The following is a 15,378-nucleotide window of genomic DNA, read 5'->3' on the forward strand; positions in this document are numbered from 1 at the left end:
GTAGAAAATCTACATTTTTAGCATATTAAAATTAATACAACCTAGTATTTATCTATGCAGGGGGGTGGGTCGCCCTGACCCGGTATATGAAACCTTTTTCTCTCTGCTTTGATAAATGAAATCACAGTTTTTCCTTGAAGTATCAAGACATTTTGATATAGCCTCAAACAGAGGCGTTTCTGGCATTCTGGGGGTGGGTCAGACCGTAAAAACTACAACAATACGAAAGAAACAGAACCTTTGGGATTGTATTTTAGAAGCAACAAAGTAAACTGTCTAAAGCCAAACTTTAGGTAAAAATAGTTTCCTGAAAGTCAAACTTGAACATTAACTTTGATTTGTTTGACTCTTTATTATTTTTAAACTAAGAAAAAGGAAAAGGGTTACACAGCTGGCATCTAAAACGGTAACGACTCATGTTTCAGCCTGAAGGTTTTAGTAGTTCCTGCAGGGTTGAAGCTGTTCAAACGGACTCCATCCTCATGCAGGTGCAGCAGGCGGCTTTTCATCAGGCATCAGTGATTTCTCACTGAGCTGAGATGGAAATGTACCGGCGCAGCGCTCAGTGCATGCACATGCACATGCTCATGCATGCATGACGCCGTGCGCATGTTGCACTGGTTGTTTGTGTAGATCACTGTTGGAAGGGCTGTTTTTGGCCGGCTTTGCCCTTAAATCCGTCTCCCTCTCAGCGTCAGACAAACATGCGTTTGCTGTGGCGGCTGCGGGTTTTGGCGCTGAGACTGACGATTTAGATAAGACTCTCCTCAGGCAGGGAGGTGGGACGCGTTTTGGTCCATTTAACTAACCAGTTAGTTAAAGCCTTTTCACTCATATCAACTCTAACCCAACAAAAGCACATTAAGGCAGAGGCAGACGATAGCCTCACAGAAACATCAGAGAGGAATTTTCACCATCCAACAGAAGCTAAACAGATTTTGACCTTCACTCCCAAACAACATAAGAAAACCACAGTATTGGCATGTATAAAGAAGGGAAATGCCTTCCTTTATTTGATCTAATTCTTTTTAGAGAAAAATAAATATGTGCTGTGATTTACATGGACCAAAAACCCCAAACAGGCCGGAGTCCTCAGCTCCAGGGCTTACTGGCTTCTGTCCACGGTCACGGCTGGAACGCAGAGAGCGTCCCTGGGGTTCCAAGTGCACCGGGACCGTGGGACGACGGGTGTTTTTGATTAGAGGGGAGGGGCGGGGGGTCACGACGGCTTTCTTGCCCTGTGAGGTGATAAGGGGGTGGAGTCTCTCTGTGAGCGCTTGTTGTTCCCACTGTAAAGGGAGGATATAGAGTTGTTGTTGGGGCTCTGGTGTTGGCGAGGGCCAGAGTACAGCGACCACCTCCGGAGGAGCACCACATCCCGCACCACGTTACGGAAGGGTTTGCTGACGAAACAATAGAGGAAGAAGTTGACGGCGGTGTTGAGCATGGCCAGCATGTTGGACAGGTCGTAGGCCAGATGGACACGCCAGTCGCTGTGAACTGAGGACACATACAGGTGGTAGATGACCACGGCCGTTCTGGGCGCCCAGAGAACGGAGAACACAGAGGTGATAGCCAGCAGCATGGCCGTGGTTTTCCCGAGGCGCTGCGCGGGCCTGTGGCCCTTCTGACAGGGCTGCCGCCTCTTCCTCACCCTCAGCGTGTGAATGATCAAGGAGTTCAGCACGAAGAAAATGCTGCAGGGCAGGAAGTAGATGATGGTGACGTGAGTCCATATGAGAACAGAGTCCAGCGCCGTGGGCGGATGGCTGTTCCTCCACATGTCTGACCACCAGAAGAAAGGCACGCCGGACGCCAGCGCCAGCGCCAGCACCGACGCGATGATCCTCCGGGCCCGTGCCGGGTAGCTGATCTGTCGATGCAGGAGAGGGTGGCACAGCGCCACATAGCGGTCCACGGTGAGCGGTACGGTGGACCAGATGGAGGCGTGGTTGGCGGCAAACTCTGCCGCACTGACTGATTGGAGCAGCGCTGCTGGAACGTCGCGGTGGAAAACGGCCGTCTCCAGCAGGAATCCCACAAAGATGATGAAAAGCTGTGACAGGATGTCTGAGCCGGTCACCGCCAAGAGGTAGTAGTAGAGAGCTTTCTTGGTGCGGGAGGCGAGTCTGCACAAGGCCACCGCGGTGAGGATGTTGACTAAAACAAGACACACACGGATAGCTTTGTTGGTGTTCATAATACTAAAACCATACAGGCACATTTCGAAGAAATATTTCAAACATTTATTAGTTGGCCTGTTTTTCTTTTCTTGATATTTTCCATTAATTTCAATGTTGTTCTCTGTTTGGCACGTCCCTTCAGGGCTCGCCACAGCCAAGCAGCTTTCAGTGAGTCACTCAGGCAGTTTGGCAGAGATTTTAATGCCGGATATTCTTCCTGACACAACCCTGTGTTTGTTCCGGGCTGGGGACCGGCACAGGGACACCCAGACCCATGCCCCTATTAAATACATGAAAACTGATGTAAAGGTGGAGGAGGATTTTAATTTTTCTACATCTTTCAGGCTTTATAGACTTTATACATATATGTTGAGGATAAGTCCGCTTTTCCTTTCTGGGTTAGCTTTATAAGATGATCATAATTAAATTCATGGTTTTTGTCCTTTACCTCAATTCCACTTCCTTACCAACCTTTAAACCTTTGTGTGGAAGTGATTATTCCTCTTAGCCGTCTTACCTGGCAGTCCCACACAGAGCAAAACACTGTAGTAGATCACAGGAATGAATCCCAGGACACACTTGGACTTTTGCAGCTCCGCAGGTTGCAGGCCAGGTCCCTGGCGGCTGCTCGCCGTTGCATTTGTCCAGTCGATCATGTCCTCAGCTCCTCCTTCTACAGATGATAAGGATACAGGAAAAGAACAGAATTGTAGAAGGGCAGAGTTTTTAGTAAAATACATTTACAAACAGTAACAGGCTGTTTTTTTGGTTTGATTTTGGCCGTTTTTTCATGAAATAATTGAATCAGACTCTTCCATTCAGAGTTTGCCTCCTGCAGCTGCAGACACATACATCTAGATCAGAATGTCTTCCATAGAAAGAGATTTTACTTTATTTCTTTGTGTTCTGTTAACGATTATAAATCTAAAGTTGATTTGTTAACACATTTACATGAATTGAAAAGTGGTTTAAGATAAAGACGAAGTTCAATAGCATTTTGTTAATAGTAAAACTGTAAGACACACTGAGACCAAAACCTCAGTGTCCGTTTTTTCTCCAAACCTTCTTTCTAGTTTACACTGAGCCCTTCTCATGCTTTTATTGCGGCTGATGGTAAAGTCTAAAACAAGCATCATTTTCTTAATGTGTAAACAGAGAGTTAAACTATTCAACAAAGCATTTGGACGACAAAACTCAGAACCTTAAGTAGTTTTACTTTAAGTAAAACAGAAGCTCCGTCTGTCCAGAAAGATTACAAATAATGGACGAATTCAGAAACCTCACAATGTCTCAGTCGTTTTCCCTTATTCTATTTTGAGTTTGTGTTTGATACAAAAGAATAGATGAAAACAAGAAATAAAATTATCTTTTCCAGGTTAATTTAACATACAAAATCGGACTTTTCCTAAAAGTCTGCAGAAACTATTTTTGAATTAGGATCTGAATCTTTCTGCACCAAGCTGAGCGAAGATTTGATCAGAAGGTATTTTTTCATGAGCATGGCACCAAACAGCCATGGCACCAGGGGTAAACAAACAGTCAAGTGCCACCACAGCATGTGCTGCTGCACAGCCCTGAAGACGATGTTTGCTCAGCCAGACAGTCTCATAGATAAACAAAGGAAACCATAAATCAGTTAATGCGTTTTGGGCTCAGTCAATACACTGCAGGTTGACAACAACAGATGGGCTGGTGACCCCGTCACCCTTCCATTTCCCTCCCATCTTCCCAGTTTCACCTTTGGTCATGTGTGCCGTGTTTCTGTTTTCCTCCCTCTGTTACCTGCTTGCCTTACTAACATCACTCATCAATGAGGCTATATTTGAACAGGGTATCGCCTCAGCTTACAACCACCAACCATTTGTGGAAGTGCACCAGCATGAACATCATCACAGGCCAACAATAACCACATTCACAAAAAAACATCCTGATCTGAGCCGGGCAATCACCACGAGCAGTGAGTCATGTCTAATTACAGCTATTGTAAAGGACCAAAACACAGTTTCTGCTCAATCTACCTGGAATATTTTACAGCCCATAGCTGGAATGTGATCGTAAAGGTGAGGAGCGTCACGAAAGACGCTGCTTGGCTGCTCTAATTTCCCTTAAAGCCATAAACCTGTAGAAAGAACTGGATTGAAAAGGCTTTTCAAAGGTTAATGACCAAATGGTGCATCAGGTCCACTGTGTAAATCTAGACTACAGCAAGCGCCCCCTGCCTCAACCAGCAGAGATGTTTCCTATTTTAGATACATAACAGTTTTCATCGGAGATAAGTACATTTTTTAGGCAAAAAAACAACGCTTTTCCATTTTTCCTTGTAAGATCTTCTTTCCTGAAGACTTAAATGCTCTGTCACGTTGCTGCTGAGTCCATTTCAATCACTGAAGCCTACGGACACCAGACTAGGCTGTCCATCAGCTGGTTTTTGTTCATTTTCTTAACATAGGAGTCCATGGTAATGGCTTCCTACTAAAACATGCCTTCAAATTCCGGCATTTGGTGCTTCCTGGCTTTCTTTAAATGTCACTAAAGAAAGGAGGCAGCATGTATCAGAATACTTAGAACAGTGTTATTTGTGGTTTAGTCCTGCATTCACTGTTTGTGTTCCTCTTTAGATGTCACTGTAATGTTGTCTGGTGTATCCTCATGTCCTACTTTTATCCTTGTTCTTTATTTTAATACTTTGTACATTTTGATATTGAAATACTACTATACTAACTGGTAAGGGACCTGGTTTAACCCTTCTTGGGGTCGCAGTTGCCAGAGTCTGTCCCAGCTACTGTTGTGTGGAGGTATGATACACCCTGCACCGGTTGCCAGTCACTCCCTCCCTCGCTCCCTCACTCACTCACTCACTCACTCAGTCACTCACTCAGTCACTCACTCACTCACTCACTCACTCACTCACTCACTCACTCACTCACTCACTCACTCACTCACTCACTCACTCACTCACTCACTCACTCACTCACTCACTCACTCACTCACTCACTCACTCACTCACTCACTCACTCACTCCACTGTAACTCCCAGTAAAAGTGCAGAAGTTTTCTCTCCAAGAGCACATTCATTAAAACACATAGATAGATAGATAGATAGATAGATAGATAGATAGATAGATAGATAGATAGATAGATAGATAGATAGATAGATAGATAGATAGATAGATAGATAGATAGATAGATAGATAGATAGATAGATAGATAGACGGATTGACTGATCGAAAGATAGAGTTGTATTGTCCAATAGCTTGAGGACAAAAGACTGTAGTAGTATCCAGCTTCTGAACCAGTGACTGTATAAAAGAACTGGACTAAGTGACTCCTCCCTCTAGCGTTTCAAACAGGAAGTGGCTCTAAGAAGCCAAAATCCCCTAGACTTCTCTGGATAAACAGACAGATGTTACTCAGTCATTCTATTGGTCAGAAGAACCAGTCTGAATCAGATTTTTTTTAACATCTCCTTGATAATCCTCTTTTTTTAATGATAATTTTTCTCTAGTTCAAGTTATTCGGGTTCTAAACTGACCAATCAGATGCCTCAATTAAATCATGTGTTGCCCGCTGACCCCCCTGTCATACGTTCAAAACATTTACTTGATGGATATCCTCTTACTGGACCAGCAGGCGCTCGCCACCACAGCCGGATAGAACACGTGCAACAGTTTGAAGCAGATGCTACTGAAAAAGTTCTGATGTTGGCCGCTATGAGAATCTCACTGAGCAAGAACAATTTGTCACAATAATAGACACTAAAACTGCAGGGCAACATGTGAATTTACAGGAATCTACATAACTCCCTCATTATATCAATGAATTGATGCCCACAACTGATAAAATTTGAGCCTTAAGAAACGTGGAGTTTACATAGATGCTGGGGTACAGTGTTGTTTGATTCAATGCGTTTGGAAAAATGAGCGTCCATTCAGGTCTTTCACTCCATTTTACAATAGAGTGAAAGAAATGCCGATTTGGTTGAAAAGTAAAAGAGCGACTTCTCAAGTCAGATTTTCTCCCAACCGTTTGATCCATCCGAGAGTAAAATACCTTTACTCAAGATGATTGTCAACTATGTTTGAAAAGGATTTCGAGGACTAAAAACTTTGATTTATCTGAGTGTTTGGAAGAAAAGCTTAACACTGAGCCTGCAGGGAAGCTTAAATCCAGGCTTTAAATGTTAGAATTGTGGCTTGAAGTCATCCCGCCGTGTGTTTTAGGAGCTGTGTTGATCAATGAAAGCTTTCTCGGCTTTCACTCTTTGTTATGTAAGGACGTGGCTTGTGTGATATAAGATGCCCTATCCAGTATTAATAGGTTTGCTGCTCCCATAGGAGGTGTAGGACACTGGGATGCGTTCATGCCTGCAGTCTTTGACCTTGGACAGAGTCCATCAGTGTGTAGCTGCTGAGGCACAAATGAAATCCAATATCCACATTTTCCTCATTCTTTTGTTCCCGTTTACCTGTGTGATCTGAAAACCTTTTTGATAAAAGTCAAACAAACAGCTGCACGTGGAGTAACATGTATCCCAGAGCAACTTGAATGTTTTGACATGCATGCTGACCACAGTACAGTAAAGCTCCTAATCTGTTTCCCCAATGAGGAGAAACCAAGAGGAACTATGGGGATTATTGGGTTTTCCCTATTTTCCGAAGCTCACATGTCGGGATATCACTCTGGTAAAATGCGCATGAAGACTCTTCAGGATAAAGCTTGAGAACCCCCAGTGTCTTCTTTAGGAAGGATCGCGCTCTCAGGACGAACAGGGACAGATAATCATCACGAATAAGAGCTGTGAGGCTTTTAGCTGAAGGTGACAGAAGGGACCGGCACTCCAGCGAGTTCCAGCACGCGTTTCACTCTGACCTTTGTGGTTCTGCAGCGCCGACCTGCAGCCTCAGCACACTTCCAGTCCTGTGAAAGCTGCTCTTTGGATCTGAAAATGTTCCCACTCAGGAAATGTCACAGTGTCACACAGCCACTACGCACAACCTGTGCATTTTCCACGTATGACATGTCGGTCTTTGGTCATCCATGCGTGATCTTCGTCATTCATTCGTGTTTCTTGCGTTCGGTGATGTGCACTGATGTCCGGCGAGGGTTTCAGCCGACGGGTCTTTACGTGAATTCAGTTTTGAGCTGCTCCAAGTTTTTAGTCGGTTGAGAATTACGCAGTTTACATGTATTTTACATAGTTTATGCATAATTATTACTTAAATCTTGTGCAATTGTGTGTGATTTTTCTGTGAGATACATACACAAATTTGTGTCTTTCCACAACCGTTCCACACATGTCTAACCGACTTTTCACGCATGAACCACCGATGTATAACTTTTATAACACGTAAAAACCACAGGTTTTCTCACTTTTTCCTCATGTATGACCAGTTTTCATCTGAGCAAAGTGTCCGTAGCAGCTTTGGGACACGGCCTAAAGGCGTCTGAGGGAATCACAAAAAGAAACACAAACTGCCTCCTCCATTCAAAATAGAAGACATTCTGTCGTGCTTTGTGTTGTTTTTCTCCTGCCTCTCGGTGAGAAGAAGGAAGTTGAGTTTGTGCTCCTCTCAATTATTTACAAAGAGACGCAGCGCCCGAGACAACGGCGCCGGGACTCAACCGCACAGCTGACATGTCAACGTTTCAGCCGACGGCATGAAAGATGTTTTCAGCCTTTTTGAGATAAGTTTGAGTTTTCCCGAGGAAAACAGGATTCTGGTTTGAATTGTTGGTGCCGCTCAGAGTCTGCCAGAGGCCGAAGCTCTAATCTCTGATCAGGACTGTTGGAAGGACTGAATCCAACAAATCCACGAGGGTGTGGGGACGTTTGTCTACTTTCAGAAGAATCACGATGCAAGTAAATCAAACTAATTTAGAGCATCCCAAAGTAGAAATGGTGGGTGAAACAATCCAGACCTGCTTCTCCAAACGCCTGCAGCTTCACGTGTAGCAGCATGTGGAGCCAGTGAGGCTCGACTGCAGGAACAGCACCAACAAACTTCTCCTCTTTTGTCTTGTTTCTCCTGAATTCGGATGCCTTACCTTCACCTCCAGTTTCACAGGATCACAGTCCGGCCTTTCGAAGGTGGTTCCCCCAGAGACTCCTGCAGAGTCCCTGCCGGATGCCCGCTGAGGAGACGAGGAGCACAGAGAGGAGGAGCAGAGGAGTCCAGGCAGCCAGCACATCCCTGCAACGACTGAGCCGGGGAGAGGAGAGAGGGGAGGCAGAGGAGAGCAAAAAGAAGGGAGGGAAAAGGAGGAGACTGTTGTGAAGGAGGGAAGAAACAAAATGAAACGGAGAGAGTGAAAGGAAAAATGATTAACAAAAACATTTCAGCTGACAGGAGGATCAAAAGCTGTCCAGTCTCCTTAAGAAAGAGCTAATCCAGGTTTCGGTTTCACTGGAAAAGTGACAAAAATACAGTCAAAGCTGCCCATGGAAGCCTTTCTTTACCCATAATTCAAAGTAACATGCAGTTCTTAAGAGACAACACTACAAAATGTTATTTCATCAGAATCATGGCACCCAAAACCTGTGACAGTTGACTTTGCTTTTATTTAAAACAGTATTTTTACATTTTTATAATTGAAATGTAATTTTTCATATTGAATTCTAAATTGCAAAATGCATTTTCAAATTGAAAATGTAATTGTCAATTGAGAATTACATATTACATAATTATGGATAATAAAAAAACAGAAAATGTCCATAGCTATTGATGACGAGAAATGCTTTTAATAACCAAACTACACTCAAAACAAAAAGAGAATCTTTTTAAATGTTTTCTGTCTTTTTGAACTGAGAGAGGGGTTTTATGATTGACAGGTGAGTGGACCCTTTGGTGGACTGTCCCTCCCCATGGTGTCAGGTTGAGCTTGGTCCAGTTTCTTCCTGTGCATATTTGTTTATGTAAATATGGTGAAGCTGGGGCTGCAGGTATCAAGGAGGTTAGCACTCTTTTGTTCCATAGCGAGAAGACAGCTGGGATGTGTGCAACACACCAGCGACTTGTCCAGGGTGCACCTCCCCACCAGTAGCTGGATAGGCTCCAGCAGCCCGTGACCCAGAAAAGGATTCAGCTGGTTCTGAAATGGACGGATGTTCAAGCTGCTCGGTTTGCAGTTATAGTTTGCTTCAACCAGTTAATAATCAGAAACCAGATATCTTTTTATTGTCTTTGTCACTCAACAAAACCTATTTTCAAATGGAAAAACAAAGTTGTTTCAGGAATTCACGTCTGACCTCTTTGCTTCTGCTGAGACTTAAAATGTTATTCTTATGCTGTGTGTCTTTAAACTTTAATTTGATTAATTGATTGATTTTTTCCAAAGTATTAATTGAAGTCAAAACAATTAAAAAATCACACAAATTTATTAAACTCATTACAGAAACGATGAAATACATAAAGATGAAAAAAACAAAACAGAAAACAAAACAAAAAAACACTTAATCACATTTTCTTAATTAAATATAGTGATCATTAACTTAAGTCAAGATTTATTGCTTAAAAAAGAGCGGGAAGAAGTGAGTTTATATAATCCCACCAATACTGAGGTAGATTCCTTTGATAGTAATCGGTTCTGATCCGATAGATTCTTCTCAAGTTACCAAACCCAGTCCTTATTAATGATTGATTATCTTCAGAATACATTCATTCTTGATTTCAGCAAACAGTGACGGTAACCGTTGTGTAATAATCATTGATAATTAAACACATGATCACATTCAACCCGTAATGACAATCTTTAGATTATTGATTGTAATTTAAACATTTCAGTAATCATTATTGTACATTGCAATGTAAAACTCATTGATTGTAATTGAAAGAGCTTTGATTATTTCACCACAATCAAATTCACACACATTTTCGGAATTATTGAAACACCTGTTGATCTTTAACTCCTTTTATCTTAATATGAATTCAGGGTTTCTTTCTACATTTTCTGGAATATTTGGATATTTGAACATTGTTTGAGCTCATTACTGAACCCGTTCCAAAGTTTAGTGCCACACACCGACACACAGAAACTTTTCTTTGTGGTTCATATCAGTTTGATCTTGAAGTTCCTACATCCCCTCAGTTTGTTCCTCCTTCATTTGAGCTGAAATGCTTAAAAAATTTAGACAGTCTGACTGAATAATTTCCATGTGAAGAGAGACAAAAGCACGTTTGTGAATAAAACATCACACACAGTTAAAAACACATTATCTGGACAGCTTAGTGGTATATTTGCACAAAATCCCTATTTCATCACACAACTTAAAAACTGAGGGGGATAAGAAAAAAACATTTCAAATATTCAAGATTCTACATCTTGTTCCCTTTCTTCTCAGAATCAAAGCCTTCACCTTCTAATGTCATGTATGTATTCTTAACAGCATTTGAAACTAACACAATTACATACAAGGAAATGCCCTCTGTCCTCTATCAATGTCTCCTTAATTGAACTAACCCCTCTGAGAAAGCACGTCTCACCCGTTCAAACTGTTGACGGTAGCAGAGCTCCAAAGCAAACAGAGCACTAAGCGAGCAGATCCAACCACCTAATTTGTCTGCAGTGTGTGGACAGACCCTCCGAAAACCTGATCCCTACGTGAGTTCGCTTTGACCCAACATGGCTGCCCCATCCTGCAGATGCATATCATGCTGTGTTTATCTCACATACTCAGAAAATGCCCTGCAGTGGGGTCAGTGCAGACCATAATGAACACAGCAGCTGATGATGGAGAGGCGACCCTATCATTCTGAAGCAAAGCAATGGTTTAAGATTTGTCATGCTGATTTGGTGAAATTGACCATTTATGGACAAAAAACACCCACAAAGATCCACCAACTCTGTCTTCAAGGCAGTTACAGATGTTGATCCAGCATTTAACTTTCAAATTCAGAACTAATGACAGCTGTGGGCCTTTCTTCTACTTTTAAAACACCAAAAATTCCACATTATTTTGCTCTGTTAGCAATGTGTGTCTTTTAAAATGTCATTTCAGACCAAACCAAAGAACGTAAACCATAAAAATCCTGCAAAAAGAAATCAGACCTGAGTAACAACCAGTTTGTTGATCATTATTACATCTGTACAGCTCAGGAGTCATGAATGCATGCACCCAAAAATCCCAGCCATGGCACAGGAAGCACCAACATGAACACCAACTGGACACTGCAGATACACTAGAAACAGTGGTCAAGAAAGATTGCATGTTGGATGTCATGTGTTTGATAAGCACCACTGCTGTCAGCTAAGAACAGGAAACCGAGGCTACAATTGACACAGACTCACTAAACTTGGACCGTAGAAGATAGAAAAATGTTGTCTCCATTTCTGAGTCTCCATTTCTGCTGCCACATTCAGATGGAGGGGTCAGAATTTGACCTCAACAACATGAAAGCAGCATCCTGTCTTGTATCAACGGTTCAGGCTGGTGGTAGTGGTGTCATGGTGTGGGGCATGGTTCCAACTCCACAGCCTACCAGAGTATTGTTGCTGACCATGTCCATCCCTTTCTGACCACAGTGTACCATCTCCGTGTGGAGGCCGTTTGAGTCCAGAGAACTCATTGTCATGTTCTATAAACCAGTCTGAGATGATTCCCGCTTTAGGACATGGCGCCTTATCATGCTGGAAGTAGCATCAAGTTGCTGCTAATTGATTGGCTGATTAGAAATTTGCATTAAAAGGGACCAATATATTGCAAAATTGCCTTTTTGGAGCTTTTAAGTGTATTAAAATGGTAAATCATTAGAAATGAAAAACCTAGAGTGGTATTTTTATCTGTTCATGCATTTCTGAGTATTCCTATCAAAACCTGCTCTCTTAGCAACAGCCCCTTCCAATAAACAAAACCGAGTGTGTTCTCATATTGTGAGATCACAAAGTGAAGAACAGCCCCTTCCGGAGAGAGTCTGCAATACCAGCCCCGCCCAAGGCTAACAGAAACACCCACTTTCTCTGTGGAGCTAGCGGTGATCGGCTAAACAAAGAGTCGGCAACCTGCAGCTCTTTTCTCCCTGTACTAAGGCTCTCTGTGGTTTGATAGAATAACTACGAAGTTCTAAGATTGTCGTGGCGCCTTTAACAACATCGAGATGGGCGAGCGGGCAGATGGAAGAGAGTGAGCGCGGGGAGGTGGCGTGTCTGCAGCGGTGAACACGCGGAGGGGGCGTGTCTGCGGCTGTGAACATTATGGCCACGACTGCCACCAGCGTATAATCCCAACAATGTTCCGACTAGAGCCCTGCGCGGGACTATTTTCTTCATCCCGCTCCCGCCTTCGCCCGCTGAATTTCTGACCAATCCCGCCCGCTCCCGCATGGTATGCGTTACACTCCCGCCCGCTCCCGCAATATGTATGTCCACTCCCGCCCACACCCGCAAAACTCATAGAATTTAGTCCTGCACAGTAATAGAGATGCATTGATTTTGTATTGTCTCCCGTCCCGCAGGAAAAAAACACGTATTTGTATTGATATTATTAAAGAGATTCGTGTCCCTCCTCCAGTCTCATCTTTTCATGCATTCCTCTTTTGTGTAATTTGCAACTTATTTATTAAATATATTTTCACAAATCCTGTTCGGTTAAAAGTGCTGGTGTGTGCGCGCGCACACAGACGGCCTGAAGCGCGTCTGTCTGCGCGGGGCGGGGCGTTGCACACCCCCAACAACAGGTTAGATGACAGTGGCCATTGGGCGTCTCTACCTGGTGCCTTCATGGAGCTTCAGTACATAAGAATCCAACAGCTGCACAGCCTAACGTAGTCCACTAATATATATTCATGAGATATTCATGGCAGCACTGGTCCCGCAGGTTTTTTTTTAGCCGCCCGCTCCCGCCCGCAGCACAATTCAAACCGCCCAATCCCGCGAGATTTGGGTTGGGTCCCGCGGGACCCGGCGGGACCCAATCCCAATGCAGCCCTCTAGTTCCGTCCCCAGCAGGACAACAATGGAGAATTTGGCGAAAATTGAAGTTCCTGAAGAAATCAGTACATTTTATGGCACCTGGGCAAATTTGTTTGCTTTCAACAACTTTACCAGTATGAATAAAATGCAATGAGGAATTAGCAAACAACAAGGTCTCAAATGTGACGAGACATCCCAGAATAAACACGCAGCTTTAGCACCAAAACATCCTGATCCAGATGAGAAAAACAGGTGTTTGTTGACAAAGTAAAAGTTGCTGACTGCTAAACACTTTCATTTTATATCCACAATCTTTGCAAAAGTTCAGATGTTTGTTTTTCAGGGAGAAATGCTGAAACGCTGCTAAGGCCAACTCTTGGATGATGTCATGAAATGGGCGGAGAGAAAGGTGGAGAGAAAGGCGGAGCCTCAGAGTTTGAGTTGTCTAACTTCCGGGTCGGAAAATGATCTGAAAAATAAGTTATATTTTAGCGCTATGGCCTCACAGCAAGAAGGCCCCCGGTTCAAGTCCTGGCTGGGGGACCAGAACCAGAACACAAATGGGGGACCTGAACCAGAACACAGATGGGGGACCAGAACCAGAACACCGATGGGGGACCTGAACCATAAGAATAATCGGTGACCAGAACCAGAACACCAATAGGGGACCTTTCTGTGTGGAGTTTGCATGTTCTCCCTGTGCACGCGTGGGTTTTTCCTCCCACCGTCCAAAAGATGCTTCATTGGTTCATTGGTGACTCTAAATTTCCCCAGGTGTAAGTGTGCATGGGTGTGTGATTGTGGCTCTAGCTGCCCTGTGGCCCCGGATGAATGAATGAATTTATGGATATAACATATCATGCTTAAGAAAAGCGTGATATAGGCTTTTTAATGAGCAGTTGGACAGGTGTATGAAGCAGCAATTGCTTCTACAAAACAATGCTAGAGATATTTTTCATGCTCTGTTAACTCCTTTAAGATTTTCATATTAACATCAGTATCTTAATTAACTGTCATGGTACCTCTGTCAGCCCCGCCCCCTCTCCTCTGCTCTGCTCCTGACTCCACCAGCTGTGAGCAATTCAAACCCTCATCAACCCTGCTGCTCTTAAGGAGACCCAGCTCCACCATTCAACGCCAGTTCGTTACCCCTTATGGTGACTACGCCTGGTTGAGTCTGTTCATGTCTCGTTTGCTCTTGCCTTGCCTTGCCTTGCCTTGCCTTGCCTTGCCTTGCCTTGCCTTGCCTTGCCTTGCCTTGCCTTGCCTTGCCTTGCCTTGCCTTGCCTTGCCTTGCCTTGCCTCAAACCAACCTTGTACCTCCTTGCCTCAGGATTCACCAAAACGAAGGTCACCCGTGTGGAAGTCATCTGCTACTCACCTGCTGCTTCAGCGAACCTTGGAACCGGTCCGCCGCGGTATTACCTCCAGCCACGTCGCGAGCCTTGCTCCTGTCCGGATCGCCAGCCTGCCAAAAACAATCTTGTTATCTCGATTGAGATTAAATATTACTTACCAAGCCACTCACCTGTGTGATCATTCTGGGTTTCAGCGTCTGGGTCTGTCTCGCCTGAAAACTATGACATTAACGTGATTTTTTTGTTTGGTTTCTAACAACAAACATTTTGTCTTTGTCCATCCAGAGTTAATGTATTTTGTTAATCAGCTGTGTTGACTTTCGGAGTAAACTGTGAAAATTGGATTTTATTTTTGGCTTACTCCTCCAGACTTGCTCCGTCTTCGCCTTCGTTGCCATGGTTCGCTCAGATGCAGACAGGATAGTGTCTTTGTTAATCTTGTCAGCATAATCTAGATTTCAATCAGGTAAATGCAGGTGGCAGGTGCAGCAGCTCCAAACGTTTTTCTGTCTCATAAAGTTTTCTATCATTGGGCTGTAGCCTACTGTAAGACATTGATGGGATTTACTCTTATGTAGTACATTTAATGTATAGAAACTACTTTAAATGGATGCAATGTCTCCACTACACCGTATTAGAATATATTGTATATAGAAGCTATTTTGTGGTCTTGGGTAGAAAAAGAGTCTGTTGTTTGAGAAAGAACTGTTTGCGTTAAGTTTTTAACACTACTTTTAAAATGCACAACAGTGTATATATAGAAACAAATACTTTATTGAAAAAGTCAGTATTATAAAAAACACATTACTTAAGTCCAATGAACTCATGTTCTATTTAATCAACTCCTCTTAAAATTAATAAAAATTAACTGGGAAAGCATTTTTTTGTCATATGGACAAAAGAAAAAGGTTTTAATGTGTTGGATTACAATTT

At 43.3% G+C, this 15,378-nt stretch overlaps 1 protein-coding gene across 1 annotated transcript; it reads right to left on the reverse strand.

The window, feature by feature from the left end:
- Positions 1–493: 493 nt before the first annotated feature.
- LOC101163443 (probable G-protein coupled receptor 142) lies at positions 494–8,421 on the reverse strand. The gene is made up of 3 exons (XM_011488519.3): positions 8,228–8,421; positions 2,701–2,856; positions 494–2,160 (listed from the first exon to the last, which is right to left on the reverse strand). Exons 2-3 carry the CDS (start codon positions 2,837–2,839, stop codon positions 1,220–1,222), a joined length of 1,080 nt encoding a protein of 359 aa, XP_011486821.1. The 5' UTR covers positions 2,840–2,856; positions 8,228–8,421; the 3' UTR covers positions 494–1,219.
- Positions 8,422–15,378: the final 6,957 nt, after the last annotated feature.

This window comes from Oryzias latipes, chromosome 19 (assembly GCF_002234675.1).
Source record: "Oryzias latipes chromosome 19, ASM223467v1".
NCBI lineage: Eukaryota > Metazoa > Chordata > Actinopteri > Beloniformes > Adrianichthyidae > Oryzias > Oryzias latipes.